The sequence below is a fragment of the Monopterus albus genome, unplaced genomic scaffold (assembly GCF_001952655.1).
Source record: "Monopterus albus unplaced genomic scaffold, M_albus_1.0 scaffold16.1, whole genome shotgun sequence".
In the NCBI taxonomy this organism is placed as follows: domain Eukaryota; kingdom Metazoa; phylum Chordata; class Actinopteri; order Synbranchiformes; family Synbranchidae; genus Monopterus; species Monopterus albus.
The window spans coordinates 3837279-3859810 of NW_018127896.1; the positions used below are offsets into that span (position 1 = coordinate 3837279).

The window sequence follows — 22532 nt, forward strand, 5'->3', positions numbered from 1 at the left end:
TGGGGGTTTATATTGTCGGGAGAGGGCATCTGGTTTCTGGTTTCTGGTTACGAGACCCCGGCCGATATGAGAGTGTAAACCGGAACCCATCAAAGAACAAGGCCCACCTCGCTTGTCGGGAGTTCAGTCTTTTAGCTGGCTGGAGGTAGGCCAAGTTCTTATGATCGGTCCAAACTAAAAAAGGTTGGTCAGCACCCTCGAGGAGGTGCCGCCACTCTTCAAGGGCCAATTTTACAGCCAGCAGTTCCTTGTTGCCCACATCATAGTTGCGTTCGGCGTTCAGATGCCCTCTCCCGACAATATAACCCCCCAGCCACTGATGACACTCCGAGCCCATGAGTTAAATGAAAGATTTAGGCTCACTGGAAATCATTACCACTGGTTACTGTTGTTATCTCTGCTGAGAATATATACTAGTAACCAAACAGCAGCATGTATGAGGGAATTCATGTGTTGTGGGAAATTGTAGAGTTGTCAATAATTCATAGTTTATAGAAAATAAACAGAAATTGCTCCAGGGCAGGTAAAACAAAGTTCAGCTTGTCCTCATCTGAAATTCATTTTGATTGTCTTTATGCAAGATTGATGAGGATCCCTTGGCCATGTGTTTGTACAGGCTACAGTACATGGTTTATTTAAATTATTTAAGTCTTTTGAGGCATGCATGTATGCACTGTGCTCACTGGGCTGCCTACTGACACACTGGCTATACCTGGATACCTGGATATACCTAAAGCGCAAGACCGCCCGGGGAGAGCCGAGGGGAGGAGAGAGTGGCGAAGGAGACGTGGTGTGATAAGGGTCAAAATGAGGCATGTGTAGAGATTGATGGAGGATAAAGTTACTGTGATAATGAAGGAAAGGTGGGAAGTAAGTCTGCAGCATTCATTCATACAGCAGATAGAATTTCCACCACATGCTGTGATCAATCCACATTGATCACTTTAATGGCACCAGGACTGATAACACTTACTGCACCTGATGTTTCAAAATCCAGGAAACTGACAAGGATTCAGTTTCCTATCATTTAAAGGAACAAGCATGTTGACTACATGCTACTGTATCATTAGTGGATCATCAGCCTCAGTGCTCTGGTGCAGTGCCAGTTATTTAAAGGAAGAGGATTAACCTTTGTAGCAAGAAGTTGTTAGTGGTGTATATCGCCCAAATATCCTACGTAATATTTTAACGACAGCACTCAGACAGCGCAAACCTCTGCCAAGGAGCTCACCATCCATATAATGCCATTACACCTTAAAGCACTATTCAGAATCAAAATCAGAATCAGTTTATTGGCCAGGTGTGTTGGACACACGAGGAATTTGACTCAGATACATTGGCTCTCAATGTGCAAACAGTAGATCAGCATAAGGCTGTGTAATATACCAAAAATAAGCAGTATTTACAAGCAACAGAAAGTGCAAACAATGCAGAATAAGCAGCATGAACAGACAGTAAACAATGCAGACAACAAAGGAATGTTCTTTGAAATGAGATAATTAGGGATAAAAAAAGTACTTAAAACAGAGTACTAGAGACCTGTACAAGTCTGTATAATCTGTACAATGTGTATAAATACACACAGGTATTGCACTGAGGTTTATTGTCCAATCATATGGTCATTGGTTAAGTGTTCATCAGAGTGACAGCCTGGGGGAAGAAACTGTTCCTGTACCTGGTTGTCTAGGTGGACAGTGACCTGTAACACTGTCCAGAGGGGAGGAGTTCAAACAGATTGTATCCGGGGTGTGAGTGGTCTGCAGTGATCCTCTCCGCCCTCCTTTTGACCTGTACGGTGTACAGGTCCTCCATGGAGGGCAGGTTCACACCAGTGACCTTTTCTGAAGTCTTCCCATGATAGTTTGACCCTCATAATATGATTCTTTGACCATGAAAACCTACCCCTAACATTTGAAATCATGTTGATTTTATTATTGGTTTGAAAGTTATACAGGAAAAGCAATATTTCATTAATGGCTCTTTTCTTCAGTATCTAGCTCAGTAACTTACGTAGATACATCAGATCTGTCGACATCCTTATGAATCAGCAGACTTTCAACTAAAATTTGTTCCAGCTCTGTAGCATTATTTGTTGTCACAGAGTAGCAAGTTTTCCATGAGCCCTATAAATTTGAACATTGTGAATCAGCAGATCTGGAATATTACTTGGATCCAGAGCATACTTTAGGGTGTGGTAGATCTTATATGAATGATGCAATTTTGTCCAAGCACTGTAGACGCTGTGCATGGGGTTAGAAGCAAAAATATTAAAACAGGCTCTATCTGAATGTGGTGATGAATCCTTTAAAACATTTCTGGATCCAGATGATGATCAGGATCAGCACCAAAATCTAATGGATTGTTCCGTAAGCCATACCCTGCCTCTCCAAACACTTTCATCACAATTCATTCATTGCATTTCAAGTTACCCTGTGAACAAACTAATCAACAAACAAACCAACAAATGCCGGTAAAAACATTACCTCTGCCTTGGCAAAGGTAATTATAGAAATTAGTGAAGATGACCTTCACATCTCCTCAGCCCAGGGTGAAATCTTACTTCAAGATTGTTTGGTTTGTCTGACCAACTGTTCAAAATCCAAATATATTCAATTTGCAATGATATAAAAGAATAAAAAGCAGCAAATCGGGACAATGGTTTGATTTAAAGACAGCATAAAAGTTTGAATTGTGCTGAGAGACTTATCTTGAATATGCTTTCCTTCCTTCCCACATGATTGGTAGTAATACTAAACCACACAACCAGAATGGCTTCATCATTTGGGGGCTGCAGATACCACACAGGCCATGGTTTTACCACGATACAGTTATGGCTTTGTGCCAGCGAGCTTTCCTTGTCATGCTGTGTGACCAATCTGTGTCCTGTGCTGACTAAGATCTTCCCTCTTCACATCTATCTGTGTGCTAATCAAGCCTGGAAAACAAATGTATTAAATAGAAGTATTAATAAAGAAATGGATGATTAACAAGCAGCCAGTTACCTTAATTAGCAAAACTGGAGCCTTTGTAATTCTGTCCTTTAGTTATCTCATGAAAATGCAATGTGTTTTTAAGTATTAACAACACAGTGTTGAGATGAGGGGGTGCAAAGAGACATAACTGTTTCAGTTACATAACATGCATGAATCTTTTTTGTAGGTCAGGCTCATTGTTGTGACAGCTTTAAGCCCAATTTTTTTTTTTTGTGCTCGGTGCAAGCTTGAAAAATGCAGCTACCAGCAGACGTGCGTGCCAGCTTGGTGCAGACTAGTTTCATTTCAACGCCACAGCGGGCATAGGGGAAGTCATAGCATTGCCCCGAGAAAGAGAGAGAGAGAGAGATAGACTGAGAGAAAAGCAGGGATAGAGGAAAGACACAGTTAGGTAAGTGGATTATGTCTGCCCTCTGTCTCCAGTGCCATTCTGCCCTGATCAAATACACGTGAATCAAGGCAAAACAAAAACTTTAGTTGACTACTATCCTTTTTTTAACTTACACAACTGTTCCACAACTTTTTGATTTCACAGAACATTAAGCTCTTCTTCCTGGTACTTATTTGGCTTAGGTGCCAGATGGTGAGGGTGTGTTAGCTAAAAAGCATATTTATAGAATGTTGTTTGAGCAGTTAAATGTGACATATGATTAATCTAGCACGAATAGTGTTTAAAAGCTACATTTATTAACAGAACATTATTCTGACAATTCTGAGATCTCATTCATTTTAATTTCTTTTTTGTTTCATTTTCTATTTCATATTATTAAAAACAGATTACCTTTGACATTAGACAGCAACATCTTGCAGTGGTTTTGTTTTGATGCAGTAAGTCCAGTGTTTCATTTGTACAATAATGAATGTTTTTTTTCATAGCCTCACTTTAACAACTAGCTTGACCAGCTAATATAGCTAAGATTGTGTTTACAGGGAGAGGTAAAAGAGCACCAAAGCTATTACAGTGTACTGTATATTGCATTGGAGCCTTTGAGAGTCAGGCTTTGTGATTTTGATTGTGTTTGGGAAATGGGAAAAAACCTATTAGACTAACAAATTAGGTATGACCTCAGAGGAGCACAGTAGTATTATTTAAAGCATATATTTTAATTTTTGTCCCCTCTGAAGAGGAAATAACAGGGATCACTGTGACTTATTGTCTCTTTTCCTCCGTTTGTATCCATAGGACTACACACTGACCATGTATTTCCAACAGTACTGGAGGGACAAGCGTCTAGCCTATGTGGGAATCCCCCATAACTTGACTCTGGATAACAGGGTCGCTGACCAGCTCTGGGTCCCCGACACCTACTTCCTGAATGACAAGAAGTCTTTCGTTCATGGAGTCACAGTGAAAAACCGCATGATCCGCCTGCACCCTGATGGCACTGTTCTCTATGGCCTCAGGTGGGTTCTGCTTTGAACTGAGTTACAGTGTAATGCACAATTTCTGGGACACACAAATGAGCAACACTCCCCACAACAAGCAATAAGGTGAATCTCAAGGTCAAAAATGTTGTTGTTTCCCAGCATCAAGTTAATTCACTGTGTTTAAAGCCCTATTACAGCGCCACAGCTGCCCAAGCTGAGAACTTGGCAGATGTTTGCTGCTGGCCACTGGGTAGCCAGAGGATTCTGTGTCATGCTCAAGGGCAGCTCAGCATTTGATTTTTAAGGAAGGGAGGGTGCAGTCAGAGATCATTCATGAAAAGCCGTACGAACTGAGTAGAAGGTGCATTAATGCAATGTTAAGCTTGCAGCTGTTGTTTGATATTTGTTTCATAAAGCCCTCATTTTGAATTTCCATTGATCAGGCAGGCTCAGAAGAGTTAGTGTGACCTATGAATATGGATGCATGCTTTGAATTATTAGTGTGCAAAAGCAAAGAGCGCTCATGTGTGTTTGCATGCGTTCTTGCATGCTTGTGTTTCTGTCAGCGTTTTGTACTTTACAGTCATACAGCCGCACTTGATTATGCAAGTAGAGTAAGCTGTGGGCTACTTATGGACCTCTCTGTGCTTTCAAGAGATTAGAGGGAGAGTCAGATGTGCGACGTGGTGTTTGTAGTATGAGCTGTTACACAACTGTATGTCAGGTAACATGGGTAACATACTGAGTACAGATTACTATCATGGTCGTAAAGAATGCACTCCATATTTATTGTGTGCTGTTTATCAGGGCTGCAACTAATTATTATTTTCTCAGTCAGTAGTTAATTGTTGAGTCTACATATTGTGAAAAATGCTCACCATAAGTTCCCAGTTTTCATATTTACAGTACAGTGCCTTTTATTTCACAAGACATTTTTATTTCAAAAAGGTCTGACATTTTTTCAAGTGACATTTCACATTTTGTTTCATCTTGTCACTTTTAATGACAGTGTGCTTATCACCTAGCTGCTAGCAGCTAGCTAACTCCTGTTAGCTAGACCAGCCACACAGAAAGACTTTCAGCCTTCATCAGTTTGTCTTTCCACAAGGAATGTTTCTAATCAAAACATAGCTGTTATTATGGAAATGAGTATTATGAAACAACATTTCATACAAATGAATTGCGTTTTAATCATTTCTATTGTGATTTCTGAATTTATAGGTTTATTTATATATTTGACTCCATGACTCAGAATCCAAAACCTGAATAGGTTCAATTTACTAGACTAAGAAAACCACCTGTTATTCACATTTGCTAAGATGGAACCAGAGAATTTTGAGGAATTTTTTTATAGTTGTCATTTTCTGTAAATGAACTATTAATCAACTAATTGTTTCAGGTTTATTGTTTATTATTTGAAGTATGCAGTACGTACAGTTTTGATGCTGCTTACAATAAAAAAGTGAAGCAGGCTTCCAAGATAGTTTAGTAATATAAAAAGCAATTTTTTATATTGGAATTCTTGATTACAAAGTCTATATGTAACCTTCAGTGTGTCACAGTAATCATGGATGTCTTCAGCTTGCAGACCTGATGTTATGATATCGTAATTGTATAACGTTTACACCCAATGGCTTTCTACAGCCTCATCCCAGGCTTAACGGAATGAAGATATCCAGTGGCTTACTGCCAAGCAGCCAGCTTTTAATCAGGCCAGCCTTAGCCTGTATCAATTTGATTTGTATTTCACTTTACTGCTTATATTAACTGTCTGATTATCGGCCATTTGAGCTAATCCATATCTGATAAATAAAGGGATGCCTCCACCAGTCCCAGCTCAGGTGAGTTGGTGCTAAACTTTGCCAATTTGTGACTTTTATTTGCTCAAAATTTAATTTAATCACAAGAAGGATGGTAGTTTTGTGAAGGAGACCTGAACTGAGTCAAAGACAAATGTGAGAAGTGCTTGTCTATCTGGGATCTAAAGCATAATTACATATATAGTTTCACAGTCAGCGTTTTACCATGGAAGGCGGCACAATAATCTTATTTTAAGATGATAGTGCCAATAGTCTCCAGTAACATGAAGCCAAGTGAGGAACTTGGTGTAAAGACAAATACAATTTGTGTCAATCACGTACAGTTCGGTATCTAAAATACATCCTCCCCCATCTGTCTTTTGTTTCAGGATAACTACAACCGCAGCTTGTATGATGGATCTCAGGCGGTATCCCCTGGATGAACAGAACTGCACGCTGGAGATAGAGAGCTGTGAGTGGAGAGGCCTAATGCCGTTAGGGCTGACATTCAGCACCGCGCACAGGCTGAGAAAAAAACCCAGCACAATCTTATGTGAAATATTGCACCTTGAATGAAACAATATTAAACCTTGTTTCTGTAGCATTTGCTTTTGGTAGGAGTGGTTTTACCTTGTATGACAAAGCAATGACTCATTTTAAAAGGGTACTCAATAGATTTAATATTGCACTTCCATAAAGGACTATTTTGTCTGACTTTAGAAACCTTGCTCCATAGCCACAGGGGCCATTATGCAACAGTCTTCTGTTCAAGTTTATTGAAGATTGATCCATTTATAAATTTACCATGCCTCATCCATGCTTACCTGCTAAATCTCTGGTTGTGGCTCATTGTGTTGTGACACCGAGAGAATATTATCTCCAAAGCCTGTAGCAGTTTTACAAGCTGAGGAAATGACCTGTATATGCTACATTGATGTGGCTGAGTTGTTAGCAAACAGTTGCTTTTTTACACATTCGGCAGATACAGAGCAAACATAACTTTCATTTTATTGTTGATTACAGCAGCTTTAAAAAAGAAATTTGGAAAATGAATAAAGACCTACTAAGGGCAAAAGAAATGTCAACTATTTTTGAACTTTTTTGACATTTTGTGAACTCAAGTGAACTTATTAACTGACTTGTTTTGCAAAGCAATGTCTTGGAAACAACTTCAAATACGTCTTGTTTTTTTCTTCACAAATGACAGCTCAGTTCCATGATGAGCAACACTGCATATCTTGGTCTCCAGTGATGGTTGGACAGATGGTTACACCTTGGTATATGTATGTATATGTGTGTGTGTTTCTTCTTGTACAGATGGCTACACCACAGACGACATTAGGTTCTATTGGAAAGGAAACGAATCGGCTGTAACGGGGGTGACACAGATCGAGTTGCCACAGTTCTCCATTGTCGATTACAAGTTGCTGTCCAAAGACGTTGTTTTTTCCACAGGTAAATGCCGTACTGTAGCCTTCACATGCTGAATTTCCTTTGGAAAGATCATAGATGATATTGTTCATAACAAACGTTAGCCTACTTTCAAGCCCATTTGATCAATCTTTGTTGCAAACCTATGTGTGCCAAAGCTTGACCTGTTGATCTTAAAGCCTCAGAGGCAATGTTGTTTTTGCTAGTGCTTCTCATTGGGTTGAAGCGTGGAAATGGAAGTATCCCTCAAGTAACAGCGGCTGATGCAGTGATGCTGGTATGGTGCTGTAATTACTGTGATCGTTTGGTTATCATGCAAACATTAAAATGTAGCTGGAGACCCCAGTCAGTCAATATACATTCAGTCAGTGTGACGGGAGCAATGTGATATTAAAGCCCCGGAAAACTTGGTGTCATCAGATTTAATAAGTCACATGCCATAATCTACTGTACTTGAAAACAAAAGCCAAGAGTTGTGTCTCAGAGTTACTTTGGAATTATCCTCCAAACTCCTAATGAATATTGATTAATCAAAACTGAACCATTGATGGTTAGGAAAAATAAATGCAAACACAAGAAAAAGGTGTGTGGGGCTTGTAAATCTTTTGACGCTGTTGTTGTCATTTGGCGTTGTTAAGCACATTAATCAAGTGTTTTCTTGAGAGCATTGCGGCAATTAATTAGAAGTCACTGGCACAGTAAGGCAGTTTGTCAAGTCACTGAACAAGAAAAACATTTGCTGTATTTCATGTTGTAATTAATTTGTTTCTAACTTGGAGAAGTGTAGTAACTCAACAATCCTCACTGCTCGCAGGGGCAAACTAATATTTTCTGTGAACTTTGGTTTGTACATGATCCTCAATTAATCTGACATTTATACAGAGCTTTATTGACTCTCTCTAAACAAATGCTGATCAAGCCTCCGCATCCGTTCGTCCTCATTTTCAGTCTTTGGCTCAGAGTGGTGCACATGTGCTGCATTGCATTTACCGTGACTCCTGCCGTCAGGTGTGACTCAAATGTGAATGTGCCGAGGTGCACGCACCAGAGTGCACCGGTTTGCGAGAAGTGGTGTCTGAAAGTTTAGTGTGCAGTGGTCTGCTCCTGGTCTCCTAGTAGGTTGTGTGAAGCACATCAAATGCTCCCCCAAGAACAGTTATGACCAGGTCTCTCTGCTACATGTGCCACTAGTCTCCTTGTCCTGCCGTGGTGTCTCTCTCACCCTTGATTGCTTCTTTTACTCTCTCCTCTTTCTCTTCCCAAGCTTTTATTGAAGATTTTTTCCTCTGTCTTGTAAGAGTTGTGGTGGGATGCCAGTTATCCTGCTCTCTGACAGAAAAACAGCCCAGGATTCAGGGCACCATGCATTCATGTAGGATGAGGCCCACATCCAGTGGTGGAAGAAGTACTCAGATCCCTTCATTAAGTAAAAGTAGCAATACAACAGAGTACAAATACTCTGTACTCTACAAGTAAAAGGCCTGCATTCAAAATATTACTTAAATAAAAGTACAAAAGTATTAGCTTCAAAACATACCTAACCAGACATTTTTGTGTTAATATGTAACATTTTTGCTTTAATTTGATCCCCTAGCACTCTGCATCGATGAATACCTAATAGAAATACCAGTGATACTTGTCAAGCAGCAGTTTTAAAAGAATGACAAGCAAAAGCAGCTTCTCTTTTCTAGCAGCTTGCATTTGATAATGAACACACGACACACATGACAATAAAAAGTAAAAATCCTATGTATGGCTGATAATATTAATGTTTCAAACTTGGTTTTGTTACTAAGCTTTTCAAACACATAACACACATCATCACAAAACTGGGCTATCAAGAAAACAGCTCAATAGTAACACACAAAAGGGTGCAGCATCTACACAGTGAAACAAAAATGATAGCGAGTCCATATGATCACATTTCAGGCTTGTTTTAAAACAAGAATATTCTAAAGGAGGTCTTATGCACTCGATGATTACATACATGATGTCAGACTAAAGATTGAGAATAGCATGTCTCAGGCAACAAGTCAGCAGCTGATGAGCCAAGACATGAAAAAAAAAGATACGATAAATACAATATAGTGCAATAACACTTTATTAGCAGATAAAATCTGAAATTTGTCTTGCATCTCAAGGCAGCTCCAATGCAAAAATAAGCACTGTATTGCAATACAGAGTTAGTTTGTCCTACTATTATACAGCAAGTAGCTACAGTATAAGAAATTTATACTCCTTGACATTTGCACCTTACATAGCAGGAAAACACACTGTTTAATCCCTCCTTCATACTTTTCCTGCTGTTTTTGGTTTCAGACCAACAAAAAACCCTGCAGAATCCGAGTGCCTCAGAACAAACATGTATGGGCTCACTGCCTCAGTGAAAGACATGTTTTGTTTGCAGACCAAAGCTGCCAGTCTCTCACTGCATGTAAGACTTGACTGTAACACCCCTGCCATGAAGGTGACAAAGAGACAAAAAACAGAGACATCAGACCTCCTACTGTACCTCCCGTCTACTCAGCTCTATCCTTCCAGACGCTATTGTTCTGCTGTCATCAACGTCTCAACTTTTGTAATCATCCCTGCATCCTATCTCCTCTCTTCCTCTTTCTCTCTCTCCTCCTCTGCCTCACACATGGTGTTCCTCCCCCTCACGGATGTTTTTTTTTTTTTTTTTGCTTTAGCAGTTACAGCCAGTACACTTCTACACCCACACACAAGTGAACCGCAGCCTCTTCTTCTCTTTAACCACTTCTGCATCTGTTACTGTAGAGATACTCGTTTGAGTTTTAGTCTGGTGTAGCTATCGTTAAGGACACTTCAAAATAAGTGAATGGGATATTTTAAGACTGGTAACAGTCTGTTCCCATATTCACACTATAATGAAGTGAATGTTCAGCATGTGGGGAGTTTGTTTACGGCTGCCAGAACTGCTAACCGTGAGCCAAATATAGGAGGATCATCAAGTGTGATAAACAAAGCATGGTTTGTGTATTTAAAGAAGCTTTACTACTGACCAGCTTTAGACTATGCTTGACAATGAGCTGATCTTTTTACTCTAGACTTCTGTTTCCGACTGCATTTGAAGCATTTGAATATTTGGGCTTGGGCAATTAGACTATATTAACTGGGATAAATGAATCGGTTGTACTTTATTAATGGGCCTTTATTGGGTTTAAGAGATAGTTTTAAGAAGTAAAAACCTTCAGAAATATACATAATAATGTGACAACTACCACTGAATTTGTACCTACAATTAAGGTGCCTTAATTGAAAAATTAAAGAATGGCTTTCATGTTATTTAGTCCATTTTAATGGATTTTTGCTTCTTAAAAGCCTTTAAACAATGTAGATAATCCATTAAAATGCCATATTATATTACTATTCATTCCATTAGTCCATCAATAAACCACTTCATCCTAGAAACATTTTATGTCCTCATTATGTTTTATATTAGAACATTTAATTCTATTTTTTATGCAACTTTCATCCCTCACTCGTGAACAAGGCCCCAAGATACTCAGAGTAGAACCGCTGCTCCTCCACATCGAGAGGAGCCAGCTGAGGTGGCTCGGGCATCTGTTTCGGATGCCTCCTGGGCGCCTTCCTAGGGAGGTGTTCCGGGCATGTCCCACCGGGAGGAGGCCCCGGGGAAGACCCAGGACACAATGGAGGGACTATGTCTCTCGGCTGGCCTGGGAACGCCTCGGCATTGCTGGAGGAAGTGTCTGGAGAGAGGGAAGTCTGGGCATCTTTGCTTAGACTGCTGCCCCCGCGACCCGGTCCTGGATAAGCGGAAGAAAATGGATGGATGGAATGGATGCAACTTTCAGTGCCTGCACCAAGAGAGAGGATGTCAGAGTGAATCTGTGGTAGTAGGAAGTCTGGACAGGATTTACAGCCACTCGTTACCCTCAGCATGAACAAAATGCCAAATCAGCAGCAGCACTGTGTGTCCACTTTAATATCACTAAGCCAGATGCAATACGGTCGCTTTCTCACTTCATTCACTGCTGCTGTCATATAACTGAAAGTAATTGCTATTTTTATATATTTTGTGAATCAGTGGGTCACTTGCTCTCAGACCATTTAGTGCCATTCGAGGAGCAAACATCTGGTTTTATAGCTGATTGGTTATATCAGTCAGCAGCAAAGTGAAGCAAATATATCATTTGTTGAACAGCCCAGCTTTAAAGCAACACTGTGGGATTTTTATTGCAGTCTAACATAGGCTATAGTACATACTGAATCTTAATGGGTTTGAGTGCAACTCTATCCAGCGCCGCACACAAGTGTGCAGTTGATTGGACCCACAACCACCACAAGTGGCTTTCGCTGATACCTGTCAGGTTTGCTCGGCCGCTCTGGCCTCCCTCACCTTTCCTACTGTCTCTTGCCCATTTACACTCATCACGTTCACCTGTTCCTCACTCCCTTATCACCAGCTGCACTTGATTAGGTTGCTCACTATATTACCCGGTTTCACTCCTCAGTCACTTGCAGTTCGTTCTAGTCTCTAGGCCATTTTTTCTCCGTGCTCTTTCATTTTTTGTATGTATTTATCCCCTAGCCAGCTACTGTTTTGTGTTCCCCCCTTGGACTGTTCCTTCGGACCGTGGCTCCACTCTCCCCTCCCAGGCAGGTCAATGCTCAGTCGCCTATCTGTTCCACTATTGCCTCTGTCTCTACCTTCAGTAGCCACCATCACCACCGACCAGCCCAGGAGTGACCCAGCCTACGCAGCTCGGCCCAGCTCTCCATCTCCTCACCTCCTGCTGTCGGTCAAACACCCGGCTACTACTCATCGACAGGACTACGCACTATTTCCCACTGTATTTTTACTCTCATCATCACTGTACATAATAAATCACTGCTTGCATCGAAGTCGGCTACCTGGGTCCGCCTCTTTCTCGTTCGCTCAGGTGCGACAGGTGCGAACGGCACATAAGAATACCCACAATTTGGAACTTACAGTGTAATGGCCTCCACTCCTACTTCAATATAAAATGAAAATGTTAAAATAGCTAAGAATAGTGGAAGTAAGGAGCCATGGGCTCAAGCCATGAAGACACACACTGGGAGACTGATGAGAAATCTTGCGTCGCCTTTGTATCAGTTTCATGCACATGCACACAAAAATACTGTTTACATTCTAGGGTGAAAACGTAATGACAGAAATGCTTTCTTGTAGCAAATAGTGGTGAGGAACATCATCTCAAACTCCTGACTTCTGAAGCATCATATGCACTGCTGCACACATTTATAAAGCTGTTATTCCTGCAGTAATGTGGAATCCCTCAGAATCATTGTGTGAGTTATGGAGTTATGTATGAGATATGCAGAGCTGCTAAATCAAAATGTGCTGAAATTTATAGCACCTGAATATTATTTCACATCATTATGAAATAGGGTTACAGCAAGTGGTGTGTCTGTGTTAGTGAAGGGGATACTTGTTACCATGGTGATAAATCCAATCCATGCTGTCAGGGTTGTCATGGAAACTGAAACAAAAACACAAGCTGTCCCTGTGTGCTCTTTGGAATAATATATTATTATACAATCAACATTTCAACCTTAATTTTTTTTTATTGTGCCTGGTGTACTTTTATGGTTAATTTTTATGTACTTCCAATGCTACCTTAAAGATTTAAAATGCACTGCTACTGTGTCTGTCTCATCTTTCTGTAGGTTCCTATCCTCGACTGTCTCTGAGCTTCAAGCTGAAGAGGAACATCGGCTACTTCATCCTGCAGACATACATGCCATCCATCCTGATTACCATCCTCTCCTGGGTCTCCTTCTGGATAAACTATGATGCTTCAGCAGCCAGAGTGGCCCTAGGTAAAAAATAAAGCATTAAAACACAACCCTGACTCCGAGCAGACTAGGTCGCACCTTGTGTTTGTCATCGCTGTGGTCACGGACACGTCTCCAGGGGTTATAAATACATCACGTCTCTAATGAATGTAATTTTGCTTCTTACTGAGGCGGGATGTGTGGATGCAAAGGCCCACTCACTGCAGGGCTCCCGTGAGCAGTAAACATGGCAGAAGCAGCAGGTTGCCGTTTGTAATCGCTGTGATTCCTTGCAGGAGGCTACAGCACTGTTTTGTCTGTGTTCACACTGGGTAGATGAATATCAGTCAATAGACGTTCCACAGCAGTCATAATGAATACCATGTTAAATTGGTAACTGACCATTCACTAATCCTGTCAGCGGCGGTCCAATCATAGCAACCGTCAATAGCACCTGATGTGAGCTTTGCCTGGTCCTAATCGCTGAAGATACAGTCTTGGAACACTCAGGCATTATTAGATTTCCTTCAGGGACTAATTCAAATTACTTTTGCACTAAAAAGGGAAAGCTCTTGCTAAACTGGCAACAATCCAGTCATTCATGCAGCAAAACCCCCACAGCCTGCACAGTTTTTCAAAACATCCGACTCCAAGTTAAACCAAATAACTGAAGCCAAGAATAACTTGAATTTAGATTTTAGAATTAGACTCCAGTGTGGAAATATCACATTGAACATAACATGAAAGCATGTTTGTGTTTTCTCTTTAAACTACCCCAGGTTTTCTTTGAGAGTTTGAAGAAAAATCTGCTCAGCAATTGCCAAGGGTAGATTGCCAACCAAGTAAATTAGGAAACTGCCCAAGGACCAAACCCCTATAGTCATTGTGTGAGCTGGTTTTTAGTTATATTTGAAGGCGGTGATATAATAAAGCTGTCATGTTGACAGGGGCATGCTGGGGACTGGAGACTACCAGGGAAATGATGGGTGCTATGATCCTTTGGTCATCTTTATAAGAATAGATATACTTGCACATACTTTTATTTGTTTTACATCCACCTTTATTTTCCAGTGTAAACTGGTTGGGTTTTTTTTGTAAAGGCATGCATGTAATATCAGGTCATTACAAATTGCATTTGAGTGTATATCTGCTTTTGTGTGTGTGTTTTTGCAAGTGGATGTGTACACATGAGCTCCTGCTAGCTGCAATATCCGGTGTGTGCCTCTTCAGCTCTGTAGTTACCTTGATGGTGGAAGAGGCCATGTGTGTGGGTATGTGTATGCGGCTGCTCCTTTGTATGTGCAAACCTGCCCGCAAGAGTAGTGTAATGATCACGGAGAAGTCAGCTGAAGGAGGCAGCAGGCAAAGAATTGAATAGTTTGAAGGAGAACCTCATTTTCCTGAGCAGTTTCAAAGGAAGTTACAAATGACCTGACTGTACCATAATCTGGTTGCAACCCGTTTCCCTCAATCATACCCTTCGTTCATAATCACATCATATGAACAGTCAAGGTGTGGGCATTGGTTGTTATTGGTACGAGAGCACTTTAAGTGTAGTAGGCACACAAGTCAGAGCTCATTGTATGTTTTTCCAGACCTTGGATTCTTCTTTTTTCCTTAACAACTGACTTCCAAAATGACAAGTTTTACAGTGCTGTGCATGCTAACTAGAAAGTTCTGTCTGTAAGTGATTAATGGAAGTGTTCAATTAATGCTGCTTTGATTTACCACCCATACTTTTGTTCTTGCAGTTAACATCCATTGTGGTTTCATGTGCTTTATTGCATCCTACATGATACCCTTTCCCTTTTATAATGTTGAGCTGTGTTGTTAATGGCCTATTGGCTTGTGATTACAGATTTGATTGCTGTGTGCCTTTGTTCCAGCTATTAAGATGGAAAAGAGACTCGGGGACATATAACAAGAGAATGAAGGGGGGAGGGGGCCGACCAAGGTGCATTGTGAGCAAATAGGGTAGCCACTACAAATGATGGTGAAATGGGGGGAGGGGATAAAGGATAAATGATGAAATAGAGGGGGAGAGATTGAGGCAGATAAAGGGAAGAAGCACGGACTAATAAAATGGAAAGTGCAAAAGCGTGATGAAAAAGGAGGGAGGCCCATGGTCCCTTGATTAAATTGTCCAAACAAGGAGTGAGGGGAGAGAAGGAGTGGAGGGAATGAAGGACAGAGAGTAACAGCACAGCTGAGAGAACACCTAGAAGAAACAAGGCTGTCTTAAGCAGAAAAAAGAGATTGTACAATCCAATAGGGTCAGCCATGTCGAGTGTATGTGGGTGCACACACAAGTGATGTTAGCCTTGTAATGTGCCAGTAACTCACACTAAGGGCTGGCCTGACCTTAGTTCTGCCGCTCTCGTTTCCCAACCCCCACACTGTTCCATGTCTCTTTGCTCTGCTTTATGACAGACACCCATATACATTATCCACACACACTCCAAAGCCTCGTCTGTGTGTGTATGAGTGGACCAGACACTGATAGGCTTCATTTATTTCCAACACGGGTGGATGAAGTAGTAGATATATCTGCCATATACTGTATTTATGAAGCCGTAGAGTGACCTACTGTATAGTGTTATTGCATTGTGTGCGATCAGGGTTTGCATGAATGTGAGTAGAAGCATGCTTATTTGCTGCAGCGTCTATGGTGGAACTCAACACAAAATACAATGGAAACAAGTTACAAAACACAAATTTTGTTCAGGCATGTTCATCATTTTTTGATGTAATTTTGCTTGAATCTTACATAATGTCTCTTTTTGTCACGGTGAAGGTGTGAAGGTGCTTTTACTGACTGATAGCAAATAACCAGGGTGCTCAGTACCTCTAATGGTTAAGTTACTGGGAGCTCAGGGCTAGCTACTGTACATGGAGCACTATGAGTTTCTGCTTGATGGCCGAGGGCCAGTTGGAGGTTTCAAGGCAGACGTTTGAATTTCAAAGAAGCAGATGTTATGCACTCACCTACCAGTACATGTGTGTTCATGCATTTTTCATCAACCATGAAAGCAATCAGAAAACTGTATGCAGTGTTTGCTTTTCCCTCTCAATCTCACAGCAACGTCTTTTTTTTTTTACTCTGGGTCTGCACGAGGAAGTACATGGTGTAGCAGAGAAAATCACCCCAGACCAAACATGTTTTCTATAAAAATATCCTTGTTTCTAATAGTTACACCTACAGTGAGTCATTTGTTGTTTTCTCCTACGTGACCTTAAGGCTTCTGATAAGATTGGTTATTTTTTAGATTTTTTTTTTTTAGTAACAATAAAATATACTGATTACATTGGCTAACGTCCAGTTGCTTATTGAAACATGCAGTAGACACAGAGCAACATTCGTTTTGAGTCATCTGATGAGTGTAATTCCAATGCGCCCTCTCTTTTAGCTCTGTTCTGTTGTTGCTAACTTTGTCTGTCTGCTCTGTGGTGCTGGGCAGGTAGTGCACACCTGAAAAGTGCTGCCTGTCATTTCCAGAAACACTGGCTGAAAACAAAACAAATACTTTAAAGATGCTAAAACACTCTGTAGAGCTGAGGGGAACAGCAGAGTCTGTTTATGATTCTCTGTGAGTTTGTCACTGCAAGTGACCCCTCTCACATTGCGAGTAGTCATTTTTTTCTTTGTTGCTATAAAAACATTGATCAGTGCTGCTTTAAACAGTCCTTCACCTATTGCCAAAATAGGCACTGATTTATTTCCCACTGATGGATACTAGTAAAACTGTCCATTTCTTCCATTACTGCCCTTGTGAGTCTGTCATAGAAGAGCTTGTAGTTATTTTAATAATGCTCAAAACTATTTAAAAAAAATCTCTTTTTTGCCTCTATCAAAGGGATCACTACGGTGCTGACCATGACCACTATCAACACCCACTTGAGGGAGACTCTACCCAAGATCCCCTATGTGAAGGCTATTGACATGTACCTGATGGGCTGCTTCGTCATGGTCTTCCTGGCCCTGCTGGAGTACGCTTTTGTCAACTACATCTTCTTCGGGCGGGGCCCTCAGATGCAAAAGAAGTTAGCAGAGAAGGCAGAGAAGGCCAACAACGAGAGGGCAGCCAAGTACGATGCTGCAAGGGTGAGTGGGGATGGGATTACTGGATTTATCTATGTGATCTCTGAACTGGAGTGTGACTCAAATTATCAGTGGATAAAAGGGTTGATGAAAGGTTCAAAATGAAAAATGTTGTGGTGATATTTGTAGAAATATTCTTTGCCAGTGGTCTGTCAGTGTTCAGTGGACTTGTTATGAATATTTGGTTGTTTACAGGAAGTGCTGCAGGACAGCACAAAGTGGATAAAGTCCGAAATTCCTTTATTTATATTCCTCCCAGCAGGGAATGAAAGATAAAACAGTCTTGACAATGCAATTATTCTAACATGAACTTTTTTGTCAGCTCCTGACAGCAGCAGTAGCAAAACTGAAATATAGCACATTATTACATTATCATAGGCGACTGTATCCCGAGTGAAGGCTTCAGTAGCCAAATGTTGTTTTTGTTTCTTAAAAAGAATACATTTTCAGGTACTTTTCCCCACATGTGGCTGAATATTTTCATCTTCCTAGGAGGCAGGTAGTAGGACCACATCCCTAAAACGGTCCAATCAGGTTAAAGGTCTTCGCCACTCACGCTCGGTGAGTTGTCTGTTCAGTGAGACTCTTCAGTATCCTCGAGTCAACTCTACCATTGCCATCAACTGACATAGATGTTTTTAAATTTTCTTTTGCCTTAATGGAAAATCTTTCTCCATCCATGCAATGATTCAAATGGCAACAGACATCTTCATGCCATTGCCTTATTCTCGAGAGTATTCCTTTTGACTTCCACTTATTCATTGCAGTTTCTGCTGCATTGAAACGAAGGCTCATGCTTGATCTTATACTGTGAAACTGGTGTTCTAGATAGGAATCTATTTCTTCTTTCAGAGCTCATCCCGAATGCATGCTGTTTGCATATCTTTGTTCATCGAAATCATCATTAAAAGCCACATTTCTCACACAGCTTTCATAAAGTGACATTGCACATGTCAAGATGTGGCAAACCGGTCTGACTTTCAGTGGGTAGTCACTGCAGAGGTCCCCCAAGACTCTTTTTGAAAAGTGGAATATATTCTGAAAACATTTAACAGGACTGAGAAGTGGAATGTGCATTGTTGAATACTGCTCTAAGTAATGGTCCTCTGCTTTCAAACCAGATTTTAGAGGAGCTTATTGTCTGACAGACACACAGGCAGGGAGTGACCGCAGCTAGCTAACTGTCTTACAGCTAATACTTGTTTATACAGTAGCTTTTTGGGGCATCTACACATGGACTGCACAAGTGAAATAACACGATAATAAAAACTTCACTTTCTGTCAGAACACACCTTAAAGGTTCTTAGTCAAAATGCCATTTGACTTGAGCAACGTCTCTCTGCAATCTGTCGCTTTTAAAATTGAAATGTGGGACTTCCACAGTTGCCCCATTTGCATGAATGATTTCCATTGTCCATTCCTGTTTTGTGGTGCACACATCATAGGCATGGAGTATGTTTGATTAAATTGTTCAGAGTGATGATGTGGGCTTTTATATTGCTTCACTCAGGGGAAAACTTTTTTAGGGGTTGTAACAGGAGGCATGACACCCAGGTCCAATCAGTAGACATTTTGGCAGCTTAGCCATAACTGTGAGTGGTTCTGACTCCCTCACTGTGTCATTTTGGATCATCTTAACCATTGTCCATTGATCTGTCAGTGGAGATTCTTCCTGTTCTTCAGTTATTCAGAGCAGCAGACCTGTAGTGCAGCTGATTTTGATTGGTCATCTCGATGATAGTTGCCATTAGCAGGCACAAGCTGTGCCAGAAACTACTCCTTCCTCCACTCAGTTACCTTTCAGAAGAAACATTCAAAAGGTGATGACGCAAAATGATAATAATCAATGCTGACTTGTTGCCATGGCAAAACCATGACATGACATCCATGGATGGACAATGGGTCCCTGGGCACAGACTTGAAGGAGTCCCTGCATGCCTCCTGCATAGTGGCAAGTACACCCAGACTAATATAGACACGAGATGTAGTTGTCTGACATCTCTTTGTAGCTGCTGAAGCAGTGGGTGCTGGACCCCTGGGCCCCTGGGCCTGTGGCCAGTAGGCCTTTTCAGTAATCCTTCCATGATGACATCCACATTTCATTGTTGTGAGTGCACTGTGCACAGAGGGAGATCACTTTAAAACCTCAGGTATTGTCCTCTCTACCTGTTATGTAGCTGTAATGTTGTTTATTAGTTTTCCCATTTCTTTATTCATTCAGGCGGAGCCACACAGCCACGGGAACATCTTGCTAACCACCCTGGAGATCCATAACGAAGTGGCAGGAGGTGAGATCACCACCAGTTTGGCAGACATTAGGAGCTCTCAGTCCATGGTGCAGTTAGACAGCACGGCCTCGGCACACATCCAGTACCGCAAGCAGAGTGGTGGGATCAGCCCACGCTCTGCCAGCCGCCACTCTCTGGACCGGTCTGCCCAGATGAAACGCAGCCGCCTGCGGAGGCGGTCCTCACAGCTCAAAATCAAGATCCCTGACCTGACGGATGTGAACGCCATCGACCGCTGGTCACGGATCATCTTCCCCTCTGTTTTCTCACTGTTCAACCTCGTCTACTGGCTCTACTATGTCTGATTGGGCCATTTTGTTGAGGCGTTTGTTGTTTTATTTTTTCATTTCTTTTTCTTCCTCTTTTCTGTTGCTTTTATACATAATGTAATATGTTGAATTAAAGACTGCAACAGTACAATACAAGACAAAAAAGATTGAGAGACTACTGAATTTTGGACCAAGTTCTTGTTAGAATTGTTTTTATATTTGAAGTCTTTGAAACTTTAGTATCGAGGTCTTTTTATTTTCTAAAGTATGTACTGTAATTGGGACTTGTGACAACCTTCCCAACATTTGCCCTCTCAATAACGTAAATAGAGAGATACAAAGCCAGCAGTTCAATAAGTAATACAGTATTTGCAAAAAAACAAAACACAGGGAAGCAGTTAGCACAAAGATTTTTCTAATCAAGCAATTAAGGAAACTTTCTACTGCACAGGTCCAGCAAATTCATTAAACAAACTCATGTAGGTTTGACAGGCACCCTATGCACTAATAACGCATGTATTGATCAACCATTGTGGGAAAATGATTCAATTTTTGACTTCGCACAACTTTACAGAAGAAAAGACTCTGTTGACTTGTATTGATTTATAGCTCTGGTAATATTCAGTGTACTTGCTATTGATCATGACGTGCATTGATGTGGCTACTGTTTATCCAAACACTGTAATTGAAAGTTGAGGATTTTGTCATCTGTGCAGGATGGTGGTGACTCAGGTTCAGAATTTTTCCTGTTCGGCATCTTTTTCTTGACAAAGAAAAGTGCCGCTGAAATATCCTTCTTGGTCAAAAGCACAAATATGAATAAACTGCTTTTTTCCCCACTTCAACCTTCTAGCAACTGCACTTCAAGTGATTGAATGACAGAATTGCACTCAAATTTATCAAACTTCCTTGAAAAACTTTCATTTAAAACAGCAGCCAAGGGCCCTTTTGGGGCGACACGGTTACTCAACCCATGAAATATTCTGATATTTTTGTACGGTGTCTCTTTCAGGTATTGATCCGGTTTCCTAAATTGTCTCCTTTTCTTTTTGCTCAACAATAGCTTTGTTGTGATACGGTGGAGGACTCAAACCCATTTTTTGTACATAAGTACATAGAGGTGTATATACGTAAATGTACATATATATATGTATGTATACAGTGTGTACAACCCAAAATGAAAATGATCAAATATTGAGCATTTCGTGATTGTCATACTGCTTATAAACAGTCAGATTATTTAGTGCAACATAAAGAATGAACCGACCGGTCCGTTTCAAGCATCAGTTTAGTTTTTGAACATTTGTGGGGGACCCTGAATATGTTTCTTTTCAAACATCCAACCGTGTTGAATTCTGCTCTAGACACTGTGTGCATGTCCAGCTCTGCATTTTGCTATTGTACGCCTGCCCATACGGAACCAAGTGATACAAATTTCATTCAGTTCATTGATTCTGCAGACTGTGAGAAGCAGTCTGTCGACTGATGAGCACACACTAGTGTTGAATGTATCAGATCCATTCTTCAGGGAGAGGAAAATGAGCCATGGTCATCGTTTTCCAACAGAATGTAACACACCCATTTTTATGTTCTGACAGGTGACGGAGAAAGAGAGGGAAGGGGTGGTGTTTCACAAGTATGGATGGGAAATAGATACTGTAAGGGTGGATAGACTTTTTCGTGCTTCTTGCTCAACTATGGACAAATGTCAATGTATAGTATTTTTGTGGATGAAAATAGCTCATCTGTCTTTTGATAAACCATGTGCCTCTGTGTGTGCATGAGCAAGAATAAAAGTAGAAAAAGATGGTACTTGGTGGTGTGATTGAGATGCTTGGTCTACAGAGTCACTGACAGTCAGAGTTGGTATCAGCTTAACTTTACATGTACAGTCTAATCTGTGACTAAGAACTGGATGTGTAGTACTTGGATTGTTGCTGCACACCGGTTTTCTTTCTGGCAAAGGCTTGACCTCAGCCCTGATTAATAATCAGGCTTGAGCTGATTCCTCATTCAGTCTCCAGAAAGCTCCAGTTTATAGATGAAAAATGCTAAAACATCTAGTTAAAATTGTGCTCAGCAAGAAAGCAAGGCAAATTTTTGTCTTTTGTGTATGAATTTAAGTGGTGAACCTTGCTTATTTGCCTTATCAGTCAATGTACCAAGTGGATGTTAGCTGTTAGCAAGCTAGCAGTGGTCTCTCCGGTCTTTTTCCTCTCATCTCTGTATGTTTATGGAACAGATTTCAGCTCCTGCAGACATGCCTTTGCATCAAATCACACCACAACTTTCTATTGACTTCAAATTTGCTTCGTGTGTAAGAGAGGATGTCTCCAAACAATGTTATAATGATTGCACACATTCAAGATAGAGCATCTCTGAACCAGTTTGTCCAAAAATTGTTTCAAGCTGTTCTGTGTAGTTTGGAAGAGAAAATTTGTACCTATGAAATGTCAAAACACCTAATGAAATTTCATTGTTGT

The 22532-nt window shown here is 40.8% G+C and overlaps 1 protein-coding gene across 2 annotated transcripts in view; it reads left to right on the forward strand.

Annotated features, from left to right (window-relative positions):
• Positions 1 to 21861, forward strand: part of LOC109955730 (gamma-aminobutyric acid receptor subunit beta-3-like) — a 31736-nt gene extending 9875 nt beyond the window's left edge. The window contains exons 4-10 of one of the 2 annotated variants that reach the window (XM_020592144.1): positions 4177 to 4397; positions 6550 to 6632; positions 7478 to 7615; positions 13286 to 13438; positions 17248 to 17495; positions 17985 to 18053; positions 19714 to 21861. In XM_020592144.1, coding sequence (XP_020447800.1) covers positions 4177 to 4397; positions 6550 to 6632; positions 7478 to 7615; positions 13286 to 13438; positions 17248 to 17495; positions 17985 to 18053; positions 19714 to 20085 — 1284 coding nt within the window. In that variant the 3' untranslated portion in view covers positions 20086 to 21861. The remainder of the gene's footprint in view (positions 1 to 4176; positions 4398 to 6549; positions 6633 to 7477; positions 7616 to 13285; positions 13439 to 17247; positions 17496 to 17984; positions 18054 to 19713) is intronic. The other variant, XM_020592145.1, reaches the window with a different exon arrangement.
• Positions 21862 to 22532: the final 671 nt, after the last annotated feature.